This window comes from Amblyraja radiata, chromosome 39, assembly GCF_010909765.2.
Source record: "Amblyraja radiata isolate CabotCenter1 chromosome 39, sAmbRad1.1.pri, whole genome shotgun sequence".
Classification (NCBI taxonomy): Eukaryota; Metazoa; Chordata; class Chondrichthyes; order Rajiformes; family Rajidae; genus Amblyraja; species Amblyraja radiata.
Window position 1 is genome coordinate 8,059,128 of NC_045994.1, and position 23,482 is coordinate 8,082,609.

The window sequence follows — 23,482 nt, forward strand, 5'->3', positions numbered from 1 at the left end:
CGAATCTACTCCGCCATTTAATCGATGCTGATCTATTTTAGCCACTCGACCCCATTCCCCTGCCTTCTCCCCCGTAACCCTTGAGGTCCTTACTACCAAGAACCCGCAATGTCTAGCTCTCCACAGCCGTCTGTATCAATGAATCTGTATCACAGATTCGCCACCCTCTTGCTAAAAAATTTTTTTTTAATCCTCCTCGACTGCACACTAACTTCTTTCGACGTTGCCAATCTCTCGGTTTACTGCGGCGCCAACCGCATGATTTTTCTCAAAGTCCGATCGTGGGACATCACCCTGCCCCCCTGAATCCCAATCCACCCCATTGCCGGCAGCAAGCTGCCCCCCGTCGCGTCCCAGAACCGCTTTAACTGAATGAACCAAGCACAAGGGTTTGGAATATGTCTTTTATTCAGCAAATACTGCAGTGGTTTCACATGGGGTGATAAACTGTGGCATAATGGTGAATTATCGTCCGACCCTTCCTCAATTTTAATAGCACTCGTGAGGTAACCATATATTAATCATTATGAGCTGTTTAAGGCTAAGGATTTTTAAGGTTTGGCTCAGTTTATTCTTTGCATAATACATCTTTAGACTTTCTCAAAGCGCCCCCCCAACAGATTGAGAGAACATATCTTGGTCGCGTGAAGACTTCTTCCATGCATTTTCGGTTTGCGGTTGTGTTGTGATCGTTCGTCCGGTGTTCCTTAAAGGTTCTCCGCACTGTGGAGGCACATTGTTAACTTGCATGCAGTTTCTTCTAGTGCACAAAGGAAAAAGACGGGTAGTCTGGAGTCTCCCCCCTCGGGATAACCCATTCTGCTTGAGGCCATGTAAGCTGTCCACACCCATGCATCTTTAGCTGTCGGGCCCATCCCTCCGCCAGATGAGGCACCCGCTCATTCGCTGTCCTGTTCCTTCACCAGCACAGAGTGCGAGGTCTTCTCTACCGTCTTGGTGGACACGATCGTCTCTTGAACGACCTCTTCCACCTCCTCCACCGTCTGGGTCACCGTGACAGATTTGGTTATTTCCTTGATTTGCTTGGTGGTCCCGTCTCCATCGTCCAATATCTTGTGGATGGTGGTCGTTCCAGTCTTCGTGTGGCGAATGGCCACGTCAAAGGCGTCTTCCTTGGTGGGGCTTTTGTCCACCCCGTTGGAGATCACCTGGGTCTCTTCCTCTTTGCCATCCGAGTCTCCCCCCTTATCATCGGATACCCCGTTGATAATGGTGCCTTCATCCTTCGATTTCATCTCCTCTATCTTCTCCTTGATCTCTGTTTTTTCTACTTCCTTCGGTGGTTTCTCTTCCTTGGGTGATATTTTCTCTTCTACCGCTTTCTCGACCTTCTGGCCAGCTGTCTTCTCATCCGCCTTGACCTCCTCCTTTTTAGAGACTTCCTGCTTTCCATTGACGGCATCGCCGGCGCCCTCTTTGTCAGATTCTCCGCTAGCCTCTCCTTCCTTATCTTCTTCCTCCTCTTCCTGCTCATCCTTGGCTTTTTCCTTGATCTCATCCTTCGCCGGGACAGTCTTCGATTCCGCCACCTTCACACTTTCAATCTTCGCCTCCACGACCTCACTCTCTTCTTCCCCCTCGGCTTCATCCTCGCCATCGCCGCCTTTCTCTTCACTCTTATCTTCCTCCTCGCCTTCGGCATCTTCCTTCTTTCCCCCCTCTTCCTTCTCCTCCGCTTCTTCTGACTCCTCCTCCTCTTCGACCTTGCCCTCAGGCTCTGCCTGAACGCTGGCCTTCACAGAGGCAACGACGACCTCTTCCACCACCTCCTCGACTTCTTCTTCCTCCTGTTCGTCTGGGCTCTTTACAGCCTTGACCTCTTTCACCGCCTCGGCCAAGTCAAAGTCCCCCATCTCCGCCATCTCGTCCTCCACCTTCGTCTCTTCTATGATCTCTTCCACGAACTTATGCTGGACTTTCAGTTTCGGCGCCTCTTTCGTCTTCTGCACTTTAATAGGGGGCGTGGGGGTGGACGGGGATCGGTACGGGATGGAAGGGCCAGTAACGCTGCCGGAGAAGGTATACCTCGATTCCTCGCCCTCCAGAAGCTTTCTGCAAACGAGAGGTTGAATGTGGATTAGCATGGGAGTGGTAACGCGGGAATCAGCAACTTGTCCGGTCGGCGAGACAACCCAAGCTAATACAGCCGAGCAGTCTTTGTGGAGTTTGCATGCACACACAAGGAACTGTTTTGCTCCTTTCGCTCCAGCCATTGTCCATCCATCTGTGAATCACACCCCCCCCCCCCCCTCCCCCCACACACACCTGTATCTGAAGAAGGGGCTCGACCCGAAATGTCATCCGTTTATTCTCTCTAGAGATGCTGCCTGTCCCTGTCCCACTTAGGAAACCTGAACGGAAACCTCTGGAGACTTTGCGGTTCCCGGAGGTTGCAGGTGGTTGCCGGAGGTTGCAGGTAGTGGAAGCAGGTAGGGAGACTGACAAAAACCTCCGGAAACCTTGGGTGGGGCGCAAAGTCTCCAGAGGTTTCCGTTCAGGTTTCCTAAGTGTGACAGGGACATTACTCAGCATTTTTGTACCTCTCTTCCATCTATCACTTGCCTGACCTTGCCCCGCCCCCACCTCTCTCTTCCAGCTTTCTCCCCCGCTACTACAACCAGTCCGAAGAAGAGTCCCGACTCGAACCGATGCCCATCAATGTTCTCCAGAGATGCTGCCTGCCTGACCCGCTGAATTACTCCAGCACTGTGTGTCTTTTGTTTTTGTTAGAATTTGAATGCAATGGCTTGTAATGTAATCCGGGATAGTGGCGGAAAAGATGCGACAAAGAGAAATACATTCCCAAAAGAAACTTTGTTGAGTTAACCCATCCATTCCGGGAACGCTTTATTCGGACATATCTGAACCATTCCCTGTCCTTGCAGCGTTTTTACTCTTCCATTGCTTTGGCGGATGAAGTGCATATAAAATAAGCGGGTTCTTGTCCCCTCCCCCCAGTCAATCCCTGTGGATTTATTCCGCCCCTTTCCCAAAAGAACATCGCCGCACCCAAATTCCCAAAGCAGACCTTAAAAGGTAAAATTCGCCGCACGGATGTTAAGGCGGAAATTTCAACGTCAAGTTAAAGCAGACCGCGCTGGAATTCCATTGGTTTATTTCCGATGTAAAGAGGAGGGATTTGAATGGAAGGATGGGTGTCAGGAGGAGATTTTTACGCGGGGGAGGGAGGGGTGGTTTGATAATATTCTCTTCAGATGAGCAATGGTGAAGTTTCACCTCCCCCCACCCCACCCCCACTTCTTCCCCTCCCCCTCGCTAGGCGTGGTCGTGGCTGATAATAATGTGCCCCCTTTGTATCCTTGCTCGATCGAACCCCCTGCCTTTTGTGCTGAAAGACTACAAAGCGAACAAGGGACACCTTTCGCAATACTACGAGGGATGGATACTAAGGGGGTCGCGGCTGTTACATCGACTAGAGAAACGTTGGCGATGCTTGACAGATTGGGGTCCCATGTTCCCCGTTGACCGGCAAAAATCTTTGCGCCCCCTCCCCACCCCGAGCCCATCTGCTGCGTCAGCGAACGCCCTGACGTGACCTCCATACCTGTAGGCAGCGATCTCAATGTCAAGAGCCATCTTGACGTTCAACAGGTCCTGGTATTCCCTCAAGTGACGAGCCATCTCCCACTTTGTGCCGCGGAGCTCGTTCTCCAGTTGCTGCACGGTTTCCTGGACGCGAAAAACACAAAACACACACGCACACACACACACACACACACACATAGACAAGTCAAAATATATTCTTCAGCGTTACTTTAGAATCTAATGCTACCTTAATGCCCCTGTCCCACTTAGGAAACCTGAACGGAAACCTCTGGAGACTTTGCGCCCCACCCAAGGTTTCCGTGCAGTTCCCGGAGGTTGCAGGTGGTTGCCGGTAGTGGAAGCAGGTAGGGAGACTGACAAAAACCTCCGGGAACCGCACGGAAACCTTGTGTGGGGCGCAAAGTCTCCAGAGGTTTCCGTTCAGGTTTCCTAAGTGGGACAGGGGCATGAGGATAAGTACATCCAAGGGCTGCCTGGACAAAGGGTGTACATAGATATCCGCAGGATCCGCAACAGGTTTCCCGCTGTGTTCGCCCCCCTCGCCCGGCTCCCTACCTGGTAGTTGGCCACGTCGGAGTTGTGGCGATCCTCGATGTCAGTGAGCTGCCTCTCCAGGGAATCCTTGGTGCTCCTCGCCGACTCCAGCTCGATGCTCTTGGACTGCAGCTGGCGCCGGTACTCGCCGATCTCATCGCGGGACACGCGGATGGCGTCCTTGTTCATCTCGGCCGCCTCGTTGAGCTTGACGTAGCGGCACTTGAACCACTCCTCGGCTTGCTGCATGTTCCTGGTCGAGTGGCCCTCGAGCTGCGAGCGGATGTCCCTCAGCGCCGAGGTGATGTCGGACTTGAGGAAGTCCTTCTTCTCCACCGTCACCTGGGGCGCCTGGATCTGGGTGAAGAGGTCGCCCACCTCCTCCTCGTGGTTGCCCCGCAGGAAGGCCACCTCGTCCTGCAGGGACTGAGCCTTCTTCTCCATCTCCATCCTCATCAGCGACGAGTCGCCCGTCTCCTTCTTCAGCCCGCGGATGGTGGCCTCCGTCTCGTCTCGCAGGCGCGCCTCCTCATCGAAGCGATCCTTGAGGCGGTTCAGGTCATCGTCCAAGTGCCCCGAGTCCAACTGGATCTGGGCTTTCTCATGGTTCACCTGCTCGACCAGCGACCTCATTTCGCGGATCTCCTGGTCGTACACGTCGCCGAGCTGCGAGTGGGATTCTTGCTTCTGGCGGTGGGCTTGGATCTCGGTTTCCAGCTCCTTGTTCTGCTGTTCCAGGTAGTGTACCTTGTCGATGTAGCCGGCGAACCTGTCGTTGAGTCCCTGCAGGAGCTCTTTCTCATTGCTGCGGATGGCTTTGTAATCTCCGTTCAGGGCGCTGCCCTGGCTGTAGTCGAGGCTGTCGGAGGAGCTGTAAGCCCGGGGAGCGTGGACGCTGGCGATGCGGCGATAGGAGGAAGGCGAGCTGGAGACCGCAGGGCTCGGGCTAACCCGGGTCCAGGACTGAGATCGGAAACCGCTGGAGGGCGAGGCGCTGACGCGGCTGCTCAGGCTCCTGGTATCCACTCTCCGGTAGGAGGGCTGGTTGCCGACCGTCTCCAGGATGTAGCTCATCTTGACAAGTGGCTACGAGTGGAGCTGTTCACAATGAGGACTCGGTGTGGCCGCGCCTGCCTTTATATACCCCGGCGATAATCGCTAAGCAGGCAAGAAAAGGGGCTCATTGATCTGCTGAGGATCAGAGAGGGGAGGGCTCCTCTCTCGTTCCCTCCTCCCTCCCAGACGCTCCACGTGTGTTGGGCGGCAGCCAAGAAAGAATGGCCGCTTTCCGCCCGGCCCGGCGTTAAAATCTCACATGATAAACCCCAATTAATAAGGGTGTGAAATTAATTTAAAATACATTCCCACTGGGCCGGACCGACCTCCCGCAGTAGGAGACGGGGATGTCGATATTTTATCCCGTTTAAGGTAAGCCACATACATGAAAATCCCATCTCATTAACGCGCTGCGACAGGTTGAATCTTGTAAACAGCCCCATAAATATAACCGGGGGTGGGGAGGCGAACCGCGCAAAATCAACTTCAAATTACACTCGTTATAACATTTCATGTGTTTACGGGGTGATGGGCCCAATTCTATTCTCCACGTCGCCCGGCAACTGATATTTAACAAAGAAAAATTGCGGGGTCCGTCTCGGAATAACTGGCGTTAAAATGCTATGCAGTTACAATGAAAAGCCCGTCGGAAGTTCAGATTTCAGCAATTGGATGTCGGACAGTTCGTTGAAGGTTGAATTGAACAGATTTGCCACATGGGCGAAGTGGGAATCAGGGAATCGAACCCAAAACGAACTGGGTTTGCGGGGAGCAAAGGGCGGGGTCAGTGGGATGAGTTTTTACTGAATTGTGTAATAGGTGTTTGGGGAAATATGTCCCAGATAGGGATTGTCTAAAACTATCTCAACCCCCCCCCCCCCCCCCCCCCCCCCCCCCCAATAAGGAGAACTTCAAACAATAGTTGCAGACAACTCATCTCCAGAAAGCGCATGGTCCCAGGTGTGGGGTGGGAGAGGGGCGAGGATTGGGGAGTTTGGGCGGCGAACCTGTGCCTGTGAGTGTGTGTGTGTCTGCGCCGAGGACCAGCACAGCGGGTGGTGGACAAAATGGCCTTGATGCATCAACAGCAAGGTGGGGCACTCTTCTAATGTCATCTGGCTTCAGTGTCTCCGTCCCCCCCACCCCCCTCCCCTTCACCATCCTCTCTTCCCCACTCCCTGCCTCCCAAGGTCTGTGCCTTCAAGATCTGACAGGGTTCGTGCAGAACCGCGACTCTGTCTTTAATCAAATTCAAGTACTCAGCTAAAGTACTGAAGGGGACACACAGGCCGATTGGAAGTCCTCTCCGTCTTTCTTCCCAGCAGACCTGCGATTCCTCGCCCCTCCCCGCCCCCCCCCCCCCCCCCCCCCCCCCCCCCGACCCCCCTCCCCCTTCGCCCGTGCTTGTGAGACGGCGATAAATCGACACGGATTGTTATTGCCTTTTCTTCTGCTGTCGCCTTCGAGTTGGTTCATTGCAAATCTCAGGGTGTGGCGATGGGGGGAGAAATCAATATCTGTTGCAATGCAGGGGAGAAGGAGGGCGATAAAACGCCTCAATGCAAACGCACACGCACACACACAGACACACACACACACACACACACACACTGCAGTCAAAATCATTCGCCTTTAACCTGGGGCTCAGTGGGATGGCGAGGCAGAAAACATCTCCATAACCCGTCAACAAAGAGCTCACCTGCACCCCCCCCCCCCCCCCCCCCCCCCCCCCCGTTTGTGTGTGTGTGTCTCGCTCTCTCTCTCTGTCCCTCTGTCCCCCTGTCTCTCTGTCTGTCTCTCTCTCTGTCTGTCTCTCCCTCAGTCCCTCTCTCGGTCTGTCTCTCTCTCTCTGTCTGTCTCTCTCTCTCTGTCTCCCTGTGTCTGTCTTTCTCTCTTTCTCTCTTTCTCTCTCTCTCTCTCTGTCTCCCTCTATGTCTCTCTCTCTGTGTCTCTCTCTGCCTCTCTCGCTGTCACTCTCTGTCTCTCTCTCTCTGTCTCTCTCTGCCTCTCTCAGTGTCTCTCTCTGTGTCTCTCTCTGTCTCTCTCTCTCTGTCTCTCTCTGTCTCTCTCTCCCTCTCTGTCTGTCTCAGTCTCTCTCTCTCTCTCCACGAGGAACAAGAGAGCTGGTCCACTTAGGGTTGGGGAGATTGGTGCATCAGATTGGCGCTATGGGTCAGTGCTATGGGAACTCGATTCCCGGAATATGGGCGTTCTAACGGGAGAGAGCAATGAGCTGGCAAGTGTGAGGTGACCTTGTGAAGCGTGTACGGGACTGGTCGGAGATGGACCGGGAGGGGTAGATGGGCAGAACATTGTCCTTGCGGCTGACAGAGCTGGGGGTCAAGTGGCATGTCCCGGGAATTTGGGATTGATTTTAGGAAGAATTCTATTATGGAGAGGCGAACAAGAACGGTTGTGATTTCTTAACTCAGACGGCCGGGGATGCTTGAGGCATCAGTCTTAGTGTAAGTCAGAGGACACGCGGCCGATTCCTACTTCCCCGGGATAATAAGAGATGAACTCCGGTTCATTGTGTGGTATCACAAGGTGCTCAAAGAGGTGTTTAAACATGGCACGGTAGCGAACCGAGATATGACTGTCAGATATTATGATGGGGAAATACTCCTCAACGGGACAAAATGTATCGAAGTGCGCTTGAATCTTAACACCAGCGAAAAGCAAGTTTTCCCTCTTTTTATAAACTTTTGCAGAAGCACTTTTCTTTGCAAACCCCATCATCAAATCCAGTTTCGGAGATATAAAGACGCTCTAATCTCACTTTGAGAGCAGTAAATGCTCGCACTTTAAGCCTGGGTCGGATGCAGACGTTGCCTGAGTTTGAGGTTTGCACTGGTTTTGTGGGAAGTGGAATTCCGCAGCATGGCACATGCCGGCGACAGGGAACAGTCCAGACCCACCATCCCATCCCCCTCAGAGTCACCTTATCTCCACCTCCCCCCCCCCCTCAGCTTTATCCAGCTTCCCTTCCACGGTTGTATGGATATACAACGCAGGACTGCTGGGGCGTGTGGTGCAAAGATACTCGACGCAGGGCTGCAGGGAAGAATGGTGCAGGGTGATATGCTGCAGAGCTGCGGGGACATAGGTTGCAGGAGTGCAGCAATGTATGGTGCAGGAGTAAGTGGTGCAGGTGAGCAGGAATGCATTGGTGCAGGGATATAGGATGCAGGTGTGCAGGGATATATGGTGCAGAGCTGCGGGGAGATATGTTGCAGGGGTGCAGCAATGTATGGTGCAGGAGTATGTGGTGCAGGAATGCATTGGTGCAGGGATATAGGATGAAGGTGTGCAGGGATATATGGTGCAAGGACATAGGATACAGGTGTGCAAGGATATATGGTGCAGAGCTGCGGGGAGATATGTTGCAGGGGTGCAGCAATGTATGGTGCAGGAGTAAGTGGTGCAGGTGAGCAGGAATGCATTGGTGCAGGGATATCGGATGCAGGTGTGCAGGGATATATGGTGCAGAACTGCAGGGATGTATGGAGCAGGGAAGATAGACACAAAATGCTGGAATAACTCAGCGGGACAGACAGCATCTCTGGAGAGAAGGAATGGGCGACGTTTCTGGTCAAGACCCTTCTTCAGACTGTGTGTCTGAAGACCAAAGCTCTTTGATGCCACTTGGTGCAGGGAGTTGTGGTGCAGTGATGCAGTGATGCAGTTGTTGACAGAGGGATAAATAATGCAGGAGTGCAGGGAGGTATGGTGCACCACACAGATGCACCGCAGTATGGTGCAGTGATTCAGGGGACGTGGTGATGAATGATGCAGTGCTGCAAGGGTGTATGCCACGGGGCTGCAGAGCTGCATGGTGCAAGGATGCAGGGATATACAGGAACCCTGGCTTCTGCCAGGGAACAAAAGTCTCTACTGTCCAATCTCTCTTCACATACACCTGACTCCATCTATACTCTGCAAACTAATTTGACCCCTGCCATCGGAAATAAGGTACAGGAGCCTGAAAACTGTAAAGTCCAGGTTCAGGAACAGCTTCTTCCCTACAGCCATTAGGCCTTTAAACACTGGCCAAAAGTTAATGCTTTTACTGAACCATGTCAATCTATATTATAGGAAGGATGTCAACAAAACAGAGAGAGTACAGAGGAGATTTACTAGAATGTTTCAGCAACTAAGTTACAGAGAAAGGTTGAACAAGTTAGGTCATTATTCTTTGGAGCGCAGAAGGTTAAAGGGGGACTTGATAGAGGTCTTTAAAATGATGAGAGGGATAGACAGAGTTGACGTGGATAAGCTTTTCACATTGAGAGTAGGGAAGATTCAAACAAGAGGACATGACTTGAGAATTAAGTGACAGAAGTTTAGGGGTAACATGAGGGGGAACTTCTTTACTCAGAGAGTGGTAGCTGTGTGGAATGAGCTTCCAGTGGAAGTGGTGGAGGCAGGTTCGATTTTATAATTTAAAAATAAATTGGATGGGTATATGGACGGGAAAGGAATGGAGGGTTATGGTCTGAGTTCAGGTAGATGGGACTAGGGGAGAATAAGTGTTCGGCACGGACTTGAAGGGCCGAGATGGCCTGTTTCCGTGCTGCAATTGTTATATGGTTTATATCTTTAATGACCATTGTGTGATTTGTGGATCAATTTCTCTTCTGGAGATATGATGGATAATATATTCCCAGGATCTTCCACAAACTTCCAATGGAATCATTGATTTTGGGGGATTAACATTATCAGGACATCTGCTAAAATCCATCCTACGATTCTTTGAATAGTTCCATGAGATTTTTTTAATTCCCATCAATAGGAGCAGGCAGGGATCTGAGAAGCTTCTACAGATACAGCGTGGAAGTGAACTGTTTTGGCCCATCATGTTTGCGCCAACCAGCGATCAGCCCGTACACTAGCACTATCCGGGACAATTTACAGAAGCCAATTAACCTTCAAACACGTGTTTAAGAAGGAACTGCAGATGCTGGAAAATCGAAGGTACACACAAATGCTGGAGAAACTCAGCGGGTGCAGCAGCATGCATCTATGGAGCGAAGGAAATAGGCAACGCATGTTGCTGCACCCGCTGAGTTTCTCCAGCATTTTTGTGAACCTTCAAATATGCACGTTTTTGGAGTGTGTGAAGAAACCGGAGCACCCGGCCAAAACCGTCACAGAGAGGACGTCCAAACTCTATACAGACAGCACCCGTAGTCAGGATCGAACCTGGGTCTATGGTGCTGTGAGGCTGCAACTCCACCTCTGTGCCACTGAGCTGCCGCTGAAAGACAGTACTTCTGACATTGTGGACTTTTTTTCAGCAATGTGTACTGGGTTTGTCAGCAGAAGTGTCCCTTGAGTGAGGCATTAGCTGTTGCCCCGTCTGCCCTCCCAGACTGGTGTAAGAGATCCAATTCTTCTATTTCAAAGAAGGGCAGAGGGGTTCATCCCTCGGTAAAATCTCTCTGACTAGTTATTGTCTGATATTATCACATTACCACCTGTGGGAGCCTACTGTGTACAAATTAGCGGCTGCAATTCACACTGAACCGTGTTTCTATATTTCCTCACGACATCGACGGAGGCCTTTCAGCCCATCGAGTCTGTGCTCGCTCACAAAGTACATGTTTTCTTCCACCAATTTCCCCTGTCTCCTTACATTCCCATCAACTCGGCTCAGCATCGGGTAGTGCTGCTGCCTCGCAGCGCCAGTGGCCCAGGCTCGATCTAGACCTCAGCTGCTGTCTGTGTGGAGTTTGCAAGTTCTCCCTGTGTCCACATGGGTTTCTTCCCGGTGCTCCGCTTTCCTCCCATCCCACATCCCAAAGGCATGCGGGTTTGTAAGATGATTAACCACTGTTCATTTCTGCTACTGTGTAGATAGTGGATGCAAAGTTGGATAACATAGAACTAGCGTGAATGGTAGACATGGACTTGGTGGGCCGAAGGGCCTGTATCCATGCTGCATCTTTCAATCAGTCAATTAACCTCCCCAGCCCTGATTCCACCGCTCACCTGCACACTACTGGCAATTTAAAATGCCAAGTTAACCTACCAACCTGTAATAAAATTAAACTGCAGATTCTGGTTTATACCAAAGATAGACACAAAATGCTGGTTACTCAGCGGGCCAGGCAGCATCTCTGGAGAAAACACCTCTTGGGGAAGTGGGAAGGAACAAGTTGACCCGGTGAAAACCCACGTGGTCGCCGGAAGAACGTGCAGACTCCACTGAGACAGCACCGGAGGTTAGGATGGGGCCGGGACGGCAGCGGCTCCACTTGTTGTTATAATGCAGGAAGCATGGCCGCTGGTTCGCCGTGTTGTGGAAACAGCGGACAGACTGTGAGTCTATTATACTGCCCTGTGGTCAGGTTCAAAAACATCATGAAGCTCAGGTTTCAGATCCCACCCCTGAGAGAAGAATGATGGCAGCAAGCGTTCGCTGGCAGCTACGCCTTTGCATACTAATGTTTGCTTGACAAGCAGCAAGGTGAACATGGAACGGAATATGATACTGTGGAAAAAAATAGTCAGCAAGCTCGCAGTCCCAACACGGCACAACTGCTGTGTTGGGGGAATATTGTCATCAAATCAACACACCATTCTGATGCACACGACTTTAATCTCAACAAGTTAAACCACGTTCATAATTAACTGGAGTGCTGATTTGAATAACAGGAATAGAAACATAGAAACATAGAAAATAGGTGCAGGAGTAGGCCATTCGGCCCTTCGAGCCTGCACCGCCATATGATCATGGCTGATCATCCAACTCAGTATCCTGTACCTGCATTCTCTCCATACCTCCTGATCACTTTAGCCACATCTAACTCCCTCTTAAATATAGCCAATGAACTGGCCTCAACTACCTTCTGTGGCAGAGAATTCCAGAGATTCACCACTCTCTGTGTGAAAAATGTTTTTCTCATCTCGGTCCTAAAAGAATTCCCCCTTATCCTGAAACTGTGACCCCTTGTTCTGGACTTAAACTGTGACCCCTTGTTCTGGACATAGATGTCATTTATGGTAATTTCTTCAAGCAGAAGTCATACATTAATCGATTTGAATTAATAGAATATGCAGGTTGGATTCAAAATGAATTGAATGTCTTTCTAAAGGGGAGGAAGATGTTGACATTAGTGAATGATTGCAACTGCAGAACTGCATTAACTGCTCTCTCTCACACCCGTATGTTCACTTTGCAGATACCCTGACAGATTATGTGGAGGTTTGCTCATTTGATAGTAAACTATTCAAAATATCAAAATACTAACACCCCGAAAGAATTTGCATTTAACATTCTTTTTTATGAGCTGTAAGATCTTAAGTGCTCAAATATGTTCGAAACATTACACCTGGAAGATATGAGACTCCTCCTTGCAGGCAAATCAGACCACTTCCAAAAGACGTGGTCTGCATTTATTGACTTACTACAAGTATAAGGTGCAACAGTAATTTAAAAAATAAATGGTGCCAGGATCTGGTAATGGGGGATGAAAAATATGGTTGGTATATCCCTTTTTGCGTTATAATTTTCATAATAGAACAATTATTTATCTTTCTTTCTTTCTTGTCTAGGGTCTATTTCTTAACTTTCTTCCCTAACTCTTTCTCTAATCTAATGGGCTTATTTTTTTCAACACTTTCCTGCACTATCACGACTCTTTCTCACGTTCTTTACTTTCTTTAAAATATATATATATATATAAATAAAAGATCTTAAGTGCAATCATGGTGCATTTTGATCTATTGTAACTATCTGTTTAAGAAGGAACTGCAGATGCTGGAAAATCGAGGGTAGACAAAAAGTGCTGGAGAAACTCAGTGGGTGCAGCAGCATCTATGGAGCGAAGGAAATAGGCAACGTTTCGGGACGAAACGTTGCCTATTCCCTTCGCTCCATAGATGCTGCTGCACCCGCTGAGTTTCTCCAGCACTTTTGTCTACCATGCATTGCTGGTTGTTTGTTGTTGTCAGAGTCACGGAAAAAAACACACAGCGGGAAAACAAACCCTTCGGCCCATCGAGTCCTCCACCCTAGTCATTTAACCAGTTTCGCAGTTCCCCGCAATTAAATGTTTCCCTCTTGAGATTCCCACATCCCCCTAGCCATCAATAAATGCGGCACCACCACCTAAATGGGGTTCATGGTTCCCCTACACTGGGTACAAGCGTATTCACCCCATCTATTCACCTCATGATCTTACACACGTCTATAAGGTCACCCCTCATCCTCCTGTGCTTCAAGGAATTAAGTCCTTAAGCTTGCTGGAGTCAGATGAACAACTCGGCTGACCTCCAAACAAAGAGGCTAAATAATTCATTAACCCCTTCATATAGTTCCTCTGAGCTGGAAAAAAAACCGGCTGATGAACCAATTGGTGACTCAGCATCTGGAAGGAAAGGCCCTTCCATTTATTTAACACCTGGCTTTCATGACTCTTGAATGTCCCGAAGCACTTTGCTGCCAATTACCTCGAAAGCAGGAAATGTGGCAGGCAATTACACACAGTGAGGTCCCCTGAGATATCGATTACTGATATTAATCTGTTGTCAGAGGATAGATAACAGAACACCAAAGAAAATCACCTCCCCTCCCCTCCACTTCTCTTCAATGGGATCCTAAAGGTCCACTGGAGAAGGGCAAGCAAGGCTTTGGTTTATCATCTGGTCTGCAACAGAGCGGGCTCAACAATGCAGCATTCACCCAGTGCTGCTCTGGGCAGTCACGTTGGAGTGAGCGGTGGGGTGTCAGGCCTGTTGCCATGCTCCATCGCTAAACTAATTCATGCTGGAGTAGACCAAAAGTGCTGGAGTTACTCAGAGGGCCAGGCAGCATCAGAAGAAGGGTCTCGACCCGAAACGTCACCTATTCTTTTTCTCCAGAGGTTAAGGGGGGACTTGATAGAGGTCTTTCAAATGATAAGAGGGATAGACAGAGTTGACGTGGATAAGCTTTTCCCACTGAGAGTAGGGAAGATTCAAACAAAGGGACATGACTTGAGAATTAAGGGACAGAAGTTTAGGGGTAATATGAGGGGGAACTTCTTTACTCAGAGAGTGGTGGCTGTGTGGAATGAGCTTCCAGTGAAGGTGGTGGAGGCAGGTTCGTTTTTATCATTTAAAAATAAATTGGATAGTTATATGGACGGGAAAGGAATGGAGGGTTATGGTCTGAGCGCAGGTATATGGGACTAGGGGAGAATACGTGTTCGGCACGGACTAGAAGGGTCGAGATGGCCTGTTTCCGTGCTGTAATTGTTATATGGTTATATGGTTATATATGCTGTCTGGCCCGCTTACTTACTCCAGCTTTTTCTGTCTAGCATAGAAACATAGAAAATAGGCGCAGGAGTAGGCCATTCGGCCCTTCGAGCCTGCACCACCATTCAATATGATCATGGCTGATCATCCAACTCAGTATCCTGTACCTGCCTTCTCTCCATATCCCCTGATCCCTTTAGCCACAAGGGCCACATCTAACTCCCTCTTAAATATAGCCAATGAACTGGCCTCAACTACCTTCTGTGGTATAGAATTCCACAGGTTCACCACTCTGTGTGAAAAATATTTTTTCTCATCTGTGGAGGGTACACAAAAATGCTGGAGAAACTCAGCGGGTGCAGCAGCATCTATGGAGCGAAGGAAATAGGCAACGTTTCGTCCCGAAATAGGCAACGTTTCTCCAGCATTTTTGTGTACCTTCGATTTTCCAGCATCTGCAGTTCCTTCTTAAACACATCTGTGGAGGGGACGGACAGGCGATGTTTCGGGTCAGGACCCCTCGTCATTCCCCTCCACAGATGCACCTGGTCACAGGAGAGCAGCTGAAACCTTGAAAAACGCAGAAAAGTTTGCTCAGTAATTAGGCTACGGTTGACTGGCTCAAATTCTCCACTGGGAACAATATCCTGTATCTATTACAGGGATGTTTTTTGTCAATTAGCTAACATTACTGTATGTATGGATGAGTACCCACATGGCCCTGTCAGGAGTGCTGCACATTACAGGGCCGTATAATTGGCTCTGTTTTCTCCCCCAGGCAACTTGGGTAGATGTGTCGGTTAAACGGAACTGTTGCTGAGAGAGAATGCATGAAACAAACAAACTGCTGCTGTTTTGCTACTGTTACCAAAAGCTGGACGAGATAGAGCAGCTGGGTGGGAGGGCACAAGGACGTTGAAACCATAAGAGCATCAGACAAAGGAGCCATATTGAGTCTACTCTGACAGATGGCACAATGGGCTAAGTGTTCGGCTGGCAACCTGAAGGTGGCCGCTTCGAATCCTGCTTGGAGTGTGTACTGTCGTTGTGTCCTTGGGCAAGACACTTCACCTACCTTTGCCTGGGACTAGAGACGGAAATTAGCTACTGGTTGGCTACAATCTCGCATATTTACATGCAAATGGTCATTAATATGCACTGTCCCTATAAACAAATTATTATTATTATTATTATTACTCTGTGGTTTGATCATGGCTCATCCCTTCCATTGACTCCATCTACACTTCATACTGCCTCAGCAAGGCCACCAGCATAGACAAGGACCAGTCTCAACCTGGACACACCCTCTCCTCTCCTCTCCCATTAGGCAAGAGGCACAGAAGTGCGAAAACACTCCCTGATTGAGCTCCAGACCAGACCGGCGACGCCATGCCCCGCGGAAGCCGCAGCCGACTGAGCCGGCCTGCTCCTGCCCGAGCCCCTCCCCCTGCTCGCCTCCCTCAAACTGCTGTTGCACCAACCGTGGCCCAGCCCCGGCAACCCGGCATGATGGCCCAGATGGCCACTACAGCGGCCGGAGTGGCGGTGGGCTCGGCTGTGGGCCATGTGATGGGGAGCGCCTTAACCGGAGCCTTCAGCGGTGGCAGTGGCTCGGAGCCGGCCAGGGCAGATGTCACCTACCAGGAACCCCAGCAGGCAACGCCTCTGACTCAAGCTCAAGCCCCAGAGAACAGACCCTGCCTGTTTGAAATGAGACAGTTTCTGGAGTGTGCCCAGAACCAGCACGATCTAACACTGTGCGACGGTTTCAATGAGGTGCTGAAGCAATGCAGGTCTGCATATGGTATTAACTAAAGTAGAAGTTACCTGTTGAAAGACTGCAGCGTGAAGAGAAGAGATTATGAAGATTCCTGTTATGCCCCACACATTTTCAGTGACGGGGTCACAATTGTGACTAATGTATTGTCATTAGATGTGAATAAAATGTCTTGTAATGATTTAAAAAAAAAAAAAAAAAAAAGAAGTGCGAAAACACACACCTCCAGATTAGCTGTCAAAACTGCCCCAAGTGTTGGTAAATTGAACTGCTTGGTTGCACGGCAGTAAGATTGTGGTTGGCCAATCATGTTGGTCATTGACGGCACGGTGGCGCAGCGGTAGAGTCTGCCTTACAGCGCCAGAGACCTTGGTTCAATCCTGACTATGGATTTGTTTCAGAAGGAACTGCAGACGCTGGTAAATCGAAGGTAGACAAAAGTGCTGGAGAAACTCAGCGGGTGCAGCAGCATCTATGAAGCGAAGGAAATAGGCAAAGTTTCGGGCCGAACCCCTTCTTCAGACTATGGATGCTGCCCGTGCGGAGTTCGCACGTTCTCCCCGTGACCACGTGGGATTTCCACGGGTGCTCCGGTTTCCTCCCACACTCCAAAGACATACAGGTTCGTAGGTTAATTGACTTCGGTAAAGATTGTAAATTGTCCCTACCATGTAGGATAGTGCTAGTGTACGGCAATCACTGGTCGGCACAGACTCGGTGGGCCGAAGGGCCTGATTCCATGCTGTATCTCCAAACTAAACTAAACTAGAGTTTAGAGTTCAGAATGAAGGGGTTTTTATTCGTTTCAGTCAAAACCTTTATTGATCCATTCATTGTAAGGTCTGACCTTGAAGCAAACGGCTGTATTCACAAGCCATGATCAAATAAACTTAGATGGCAAGGAATTCCTGGCTCACGCATTCTTTGACACTGGCAACAGAATGCATTTAATGAATGACTTCATCAAACCATTGGTGAATGAAACTCAGACCTCCGGCGGAGAGTGTGGTCTCCATGAGATGGCTACTGCCGAAGGTTTCTTCACGTTCCAGAGGGATCTAAAGGTAAAGGCACTGAATAAGCAAGGAAAAAATAATAGGCTCTTGGAGAGGTTTCAGATCATTAAGGAGGTCTGACATGGATTTGCAAAGACAAATGGCGTTGATTTGGTTAATTGATTTTTTGGGATATAATCACAGGCAAGATTAGTGAAGGGGATGTAGTGGGTGGCATCCATATGAATGTTTTTGACAATGACCAGCAGCAAAGAAACTTGAGTCTTGTGACTGCCGGCCTTGATGAAAACAGGCCCTGTGGTTTGAAATCAGTGAATTGAGGTATAGAAACATAGAAAACAAGGTGCAGGAGTAGGCCATTCAGCCCTTCGAGCCAGCACCGCCATTCAATATGATCATGGCTGATAATCTAAAATCAGTTCCCCGTTCCTGCTTTTTCCCCACATTCCTCGAATCCTTTAGCCCTAAGAGCTAAATCTAACTCTCTCTTGAAAACATCCAGTGAATTGGCCTCCATAGCCTTGTGTGGCAGAGAATTCCACAGATTCACATCTCTCTGGGTGAAAAAAAGAGTTTCTCATCTCAGTCCTAACAGTGTATAACATTATGAGAGATACGGTGGGCAGTCAGTCATAACTATTTTCCCAGCTAAGAATGTCAAGGGATTAGAGGGCACAATTTTAAGGTGAGAGGGGAATTTTTAATGAAGATGTGAGAGGCAAGTTTTTTACACAGAGGGTGGTGGGTGTGGAATGTACTGCCAGGGGTGGGGGAGGAGAGAGATATGATCGCGGCATTTAGGAGGCTTTTAATTTGGCACATGGATATGCTGGGATTGGAGGGGTATGGATCAGGTTTAGGTGGATGAGATTAGTTTATCTTGGCATCATATTCAGCCCAGACACTGTGGGACAAAGGGCCTCTTTCTATGTGGTGCTGCTCCAGGTTAAAATAATGCCTAGAAATTGAGATCATTTAGCATGATCTGATTTATAGGCTGTTCAAGGAAGCCTATAAAACAATGAATCCACCGAGGCTGGTCACCTGACTCATGAGCTGTGTTGGTGGATTGGAGAGCTGCCAATGTCATACATCATTTCAAACTGAAACACCTAATTACAGCAAAGATTTAATTTAACTCCAGTGGTGAAAAAAGTATGGGAATCCATTTTTAAGGGCAGCACGAACAAATTGGAAAGTTGTCCCTGCATTAATGCCCCTGTCCCACTTAGGAAACCTCTGGAGACTTTGCGCTCCACCCAAGGTTTCCGTGCGGTTCCCGGAGGTTTTTGTCAGTCTCCCTTTCTGCTTCCGCTACCTGCAACCTCCGGCAACCACCTGCAACCTCCGGGAACTGCACGGAAACCTTGGGTGGGGCGCAGTCTCCAGAGGTTTCCGTTCAGGTTTCCTAAGTGGGACAGGGGCATTACACTGCAGGCAGTCAGGGTGGATTTGTTATGGGATGGTTGATTCCAACTAATATAACTGAAAGGTCTGCAGAAGCGAGAAAGAGGATCAATAAGGGCAGCCTGTATGATGTAAGCTACATAGGTTTTTTGAAAAAGTTCATGACCTGATATTTGAGGGAAGAGGGTGGTGCAGCGGTAGAGATCCTGTCTTGCAGCACTCGCAGTGTCAGAGACCCGGGTTCGATCCCAACTGCACCTGAGCACCCTGAGACAACCCACGTGGTCACAGGGAGAATGCACAAACTCCATACAGACAGCACCCATGGTCAGGATCGAACCCGGGTCTCTGGTGCTGTAAGGCAGCAAACCTACCACTTTCCGCTTTCAGCAGGCAACAAAAGTTTCTCACTGTACCTCGGTACACTTGACAATAAAACCAAATTGTAACTCCGTGCAAATATCACCCGAGGTCAGGATCGAACCTGATGCTGTAAGACAACAGCTCTACCACTGCTCCATCAGAATCAGAAGCAATTTATGTATGTACACCTACAAGGAATTTGACTTGGTGCCTTGCTCCCACATGGCAAAAACACTATACGAAGCAGACAATAAAAATATTATAAATTAAAAATGTTAAAATAAAGTGCAAGAGTGAAAAGTGCAGCGTTGCTATATATTGTGCATGCAGATATCTAAAGTGCACTTGGAGAATTCATAAGTGTTTGGCTTACAGACCAGAATGTGGTGGGGTAGTGCAGCTGTTGAGCAGAGAATTTGGATGTGAATGTGCTTCCCTTGCCATTTATTCCCTTTGTAAATACAGAACTTATTACTAAATCTATTTCCGCTGCCCTTACAGGGATCATTATACATTATATCCAACGTATTTCCCCGAGAGCATTTTCCTAATTGTTTTAAACCTGCGCCTTCAGGCTTTCCTTTATCATCGTATATTTCATTCATTGTTCTTTATCTCTCTACATCACCGTCTATATAGAAACATAGAAACATAGAAAATAGGTGCAGGAGTAGGCCATTCGGCCCTTCGAGCCTGCACCGCCGTTCAATATGATCATGGCTGATCATCCAACTCAGTATCCCATACCTGCCTTCTCTCTATACCCCCTGATCCCTTTAGCCACAAGAGCCACATCTAACTCCCTCTTAAATATAGCATATATCTCTCGTTTCCCTTATCCCTAACCACTCTGAAGAAGGGTCTTAACCCGAAACGTCACCCATTCCTTCTCTCCAGAGATGCTGCCTGTCCCACTGAGTTACTCCAGCTTTTTGTGTGTAGCTTCAGGATGTGAGATCTTTAATCAGTGGGAATAGTCTCCGTATTCACCCATTCCAAATCCTTCCGGGTTTTCAACAGCTACATCCTAACCGCACCTCAATTCCCCAACTTGAAACCCACTGTCGATGGAACGATAAAATATTTATTCCATACAAAAAAATGCGGCCTAAGATAATGTAACATAGCTCATTCATCCGAGAAGGCTCCAAACAATAAACGAGAGACCAACTATTATTGTGTTCAAGAAGGAACTGCAGATGCTGGAAGATCGAAGGTACACAAAAATGCTGGAGAAACTCAGCGGGTGCAGCAGCATCTATGGAGCGAAGGAAATGGGCAACGTTTTGGGCCAAAACCCTTCTTCAGACTGCTATTATTACCAACTATTATTACCTGCTTATAATGATAGCAATTAGACGATGAATTTAACGATTGTTTAAAATTAATATTCTACTCTGAGCTCACTTTGAATGGTATCAAGGTATATTGACTCTGCTAGTTTTATACCTATTGTTACATAATCTCCCATGAGGATTCACCCAACTTCCCGTTAAATGCTTCCCTGCTATTCACCTCAACCATTCCCTCTGGGAATCCATATCCATATCACATACACACATATTCCACATCCGTACTGCCCTTGGATTAAGAAGTAGCTCTTGCATCTCATAATAAATTTGTCAGTGATATTCTTAAATATTTATGAATCATTATTAAACATTTATTGCCCTCAGTGTTGGTCTTAACTGCAGGAGGAGGCAGAGTCTCTACACTTACCCTTTCAAACTCATCATGATCTATAAAGCCTAAATGGAGTCACCTTCAGTTTTACTTTCCCAGTGGAAAATAAGTTTATTCAATTTTAACTTTTAGGGTTAAAGCTATAGGTGCTGTATCATTCAAGTACTGTAGTTTGTCTTTGGTGAATCCTTTTCATTATGTAAAGGCCCTTTACATTTTTCCACTGTCACCCAACCGAGATTCAATAAACATATTGCATTAATTGCCAGCGATTTCATATTTTAATGATTTGTATACTGATGCTGCAATCCTGGAAATTGCTGCCAGTGTACAGAATGCGAAAGTGGGATAACATAGAACTAGTGCACGGGTGATGGTGGCTATTATAACACATTTATCCAAGGGGGTTGTGGCCTCCTTAGTCTCTCCGCACCTCGCCAGCATCCATCTTGTACCCGCAGTGCTGTTTTACCAGCACTTTGTAACAAGAGTGTAGACAACTTGGATCCAGGCCAGCGGGTCGGACACTACTTTTAACAACCTGGTTTTATTGCTCATCACTGCAATCCCACGAACAATAATGTCTCATTTAATTGTTTTGTTGTAAATAGATCCAGGGGGTTATCGTGGTTTTGGCAAAGAGGAATTTAAAAAAAAATTAATCACTGTGTTCACTTTATCGAAACGTGTCGACACGTCAAATACAAGGATTAAAATCCCCGACAACTGTTGGTAGACCACACACACGCAAGCATGCACGCCCACACACACACACACACACACACTTGCATATACGTACACACGCATGCACATACATGTATACACACACACATACATGCACGCACACTCATATGCATACACATGCACATGCATGCACATGTACACATACACACACACACTCACATGCACACATGTACACACGCACACATGCATAAACATACACATGCATGCACATGTGCACTCACACACATACACTCACAAACATTTGCACGTACACGTGCATGCACACATGTACACACGCATACGCACACACACGCACATACATACACATGCATGCACATGCACACATACACACACCCACATACACCCACATGCACATTCACAGACATACACTCATACACATACACACACCCACATACACACACATGCACGTACAAACACACACACACACATAGACAGATATAAAAATGTATGGCCGTTTTTATATCTGTCTGTGTGTGTGTGTTTGTGCATTAGTGCATGCAGTGACGTATACACTCATCACTTCTGCTCACAAACGGCCCTCTCGCATGCATGGACACCACTCATAACTCAGGAATCTTTGTGCATAATTTTAACAAAATGGCCGACCCATCCCAAAGCAAAACACTGTAGGTGCAGGAAACCTGAAGCAAAAAACAACCTCCTCAGTATATTCAAACCACATCCAAAATGCAAAGTGCTGGAGTAACTCAGAGGGTCAGGCAGCTTTTGTGCAGTGAATGGACAGACGAGATTTCAGGTCGGGCCCCTTCCTCAGACTGCATCAACACATCCAAATCTGAGTCTTTCATCGGGTTTTATCACACTATTGGGTACCTCTTTAGCCTCCTCTAATGCAAGGGAAACAGATCTAACCTATCTGGTCTCTCATAAATTAGATACTTCATCCCACGCAACATCTTGATGTATCTCATGTTCCAGTTCACAAGCATCTCTAGGCTTAGTTTAGTTTATTATTGTCACATGTACCATCATACAGTGAAAGGCTTTTTTGATGTGTGTTATCCAGTCAAAGAAAAAAACTATACATGATGGCAGTCATGACGTCCACACTGTACAGATACAGGATAAAGTGCATAATGTTTAGTGGGTTTCCTCCAGGTGCTCCGGTTTCCTCCCAATTGCCACAGACATGCGGGGTTGTGGTTTAATGGGCCTCCGTAAAATCGCCTCTGATGTGTAGGGGAAAAAGAGAAAGTGGGATATCACCGAACTGGTGGTCAGCGTGGGCTGAAGGGCCTGTTGCTGATCAATGATCAATGATTAAGCTCTGATCATTGCTGTGCACAGACTTCTGCTAACTGATACGGTGTCTACTTTCTGAAGGTGTTTATGCTGTGAAGAAATAGCTGCAGCGGTCTCTCTGATGCTCTTTAAAATTATGAAATTTGCAAGGACGCCTTTGTACCCGAGTGTTAAAGCAACTGGTAAATGAATCACAACGTGTGCAGGCAAAGTGTTCCTCTGCGATTTCTCACTAGCCCAGTCAGATGTTTTTGCCAATATATGTTTGTCGCGCATTCAGCCAAGAATTTCATTTGCACAACTCTAAAAAAAAGCGTGCTGTGGTGTTAAAAATTGGCTTTGTGCAGACTGCAGCAAATTTGTGCCATTGCTGAGTGTCATTGACTCCTGGCTTTTCCATGGGATTTTACTGTCTGGCATTTTCATCCACCAAACCGCTTTTATGTTTGCGGTTTCTGTGAAGCCGTAACATTTAATGGGGCAGCATCAGAGATGAGATGTCCACCCTGGTCTCTGTGATTGGCCCCTTTAAATATCATGCCTCACAGAGAAGGTTTACAAGGACATTGCCAGGACCCGAGGGTCTGAGCTGCAGGGAGACGTTGAGCAGGCTGGGACTCCATTCCCTGGGGCGCAGGAGGATGATGAATGATCTTAGAGAGGTGTATAAAATCATGAGAGGAATAGATCGGGTAGGCACACACAGTCTCGGCCTAGAGTAAAGGAATCGAGAACCAGAGGGCAAAAGTTTAAGGTGAAGGGGGAAAATGTCATAGATAGAGTCATAGAATCAGACAGCGTAGAAACA

The 23,482-nt window shown here is 48.2% G+C and overlaps 2 protein-coding genes and 1 long non-coding RNA gene across 3 annotated transcripts in view; 2 read left to right on the forward strand and 1 right to left on the reverse strand.

Moving 5' to 3' along the window:
* Positions 1–390: 390 nt before the first annotated feature.
* On the reverse strand, positions 391–5,247 carry nefm (neurofilament medium chain). The gene is made up of 3 exons (XM_033014109.1): positions 4,144–5,247; positions 3,587–3,711; positions 391–2,073 (listed from the first exon to the last, which is right to left on the reverse strand). The coding sequence occupies exons 1-3, from the start codon at positions 5,194–5,196 to the stop codon at positions 900–902; spliced, it is 2,352 nt and encodes a 783-aa protein (XP_032870000.1). The 5' UTR covers positions 5,197–5,247; the 3' UTR covers positions 391–899.
* Positions 5,248–5,261: 14 nt separating this feature from the next.
* Positions 5,262–23,482, forward strand: part of LOC116967496 — a 29,918-nt gene continuing 11,697 nt past the window's right edge. The window contains exon 1 of the long non-coding RNA XR_004410234.1: positions 5,262–5,550. This is a non-coding gene — a long non-coding RNA (uncharacterized LOC116967496). The remainder of the gene's footprint in view (positions 5,551–23,482) is intronic.
* LOC116967495 (coiled-coil-helix-coiled-coil-helix domain-containing protein 2-like) lies at positions 15,781–16,381 on the forward strand. Its single transcript, XM_033014110.1, has one exon. The coding sequence runs from the start codon at positions 15,811–15,813 to the stop codon at positions 16,234–16,236; it is 426 nt and encodes a 141-aa protein (XP_032870001.1). The 5' UTR covers positions 15,781–15,810; the 3' UTR covers positions 16,237–16,381.

What these genes read in the sequence shown, in the direction of transcription:
- nefm (XM_033014109.1), bottom strand. Translation starts at nt 5,196, where the DNA reads ATGAGCTACATCCTGGAGACGGTCGGCAACCAGCCCTCCTACCGGAGA. An exon ending in CCGACGTGGCCAACTACCAG is followed by an intron (nt 3,712 to 4,143) that starts GTAGGGAGCCGG and finishes TTTCGCGTCCAG; the next exon opens with GAAACCGTGCAGCAACTGGA. An exon ending in ATTGAGATCGCTGCCTACAG is followed by an intron (nt 2,074 to 3,586) that starts GTATGGAGGTCA and finishes TCTCGTTTGCAG; the next exon opens with AAAGCTTCTGGAGGGCGAGG.
- LOC116967495 (XM_033014110.1), top strand. Translation starts at nt 15,811, where the DNA reads ATGCCCCGCGGAAGCCGCAGCCGACTGAGCCGGCCTGCTCCTGCCCGA.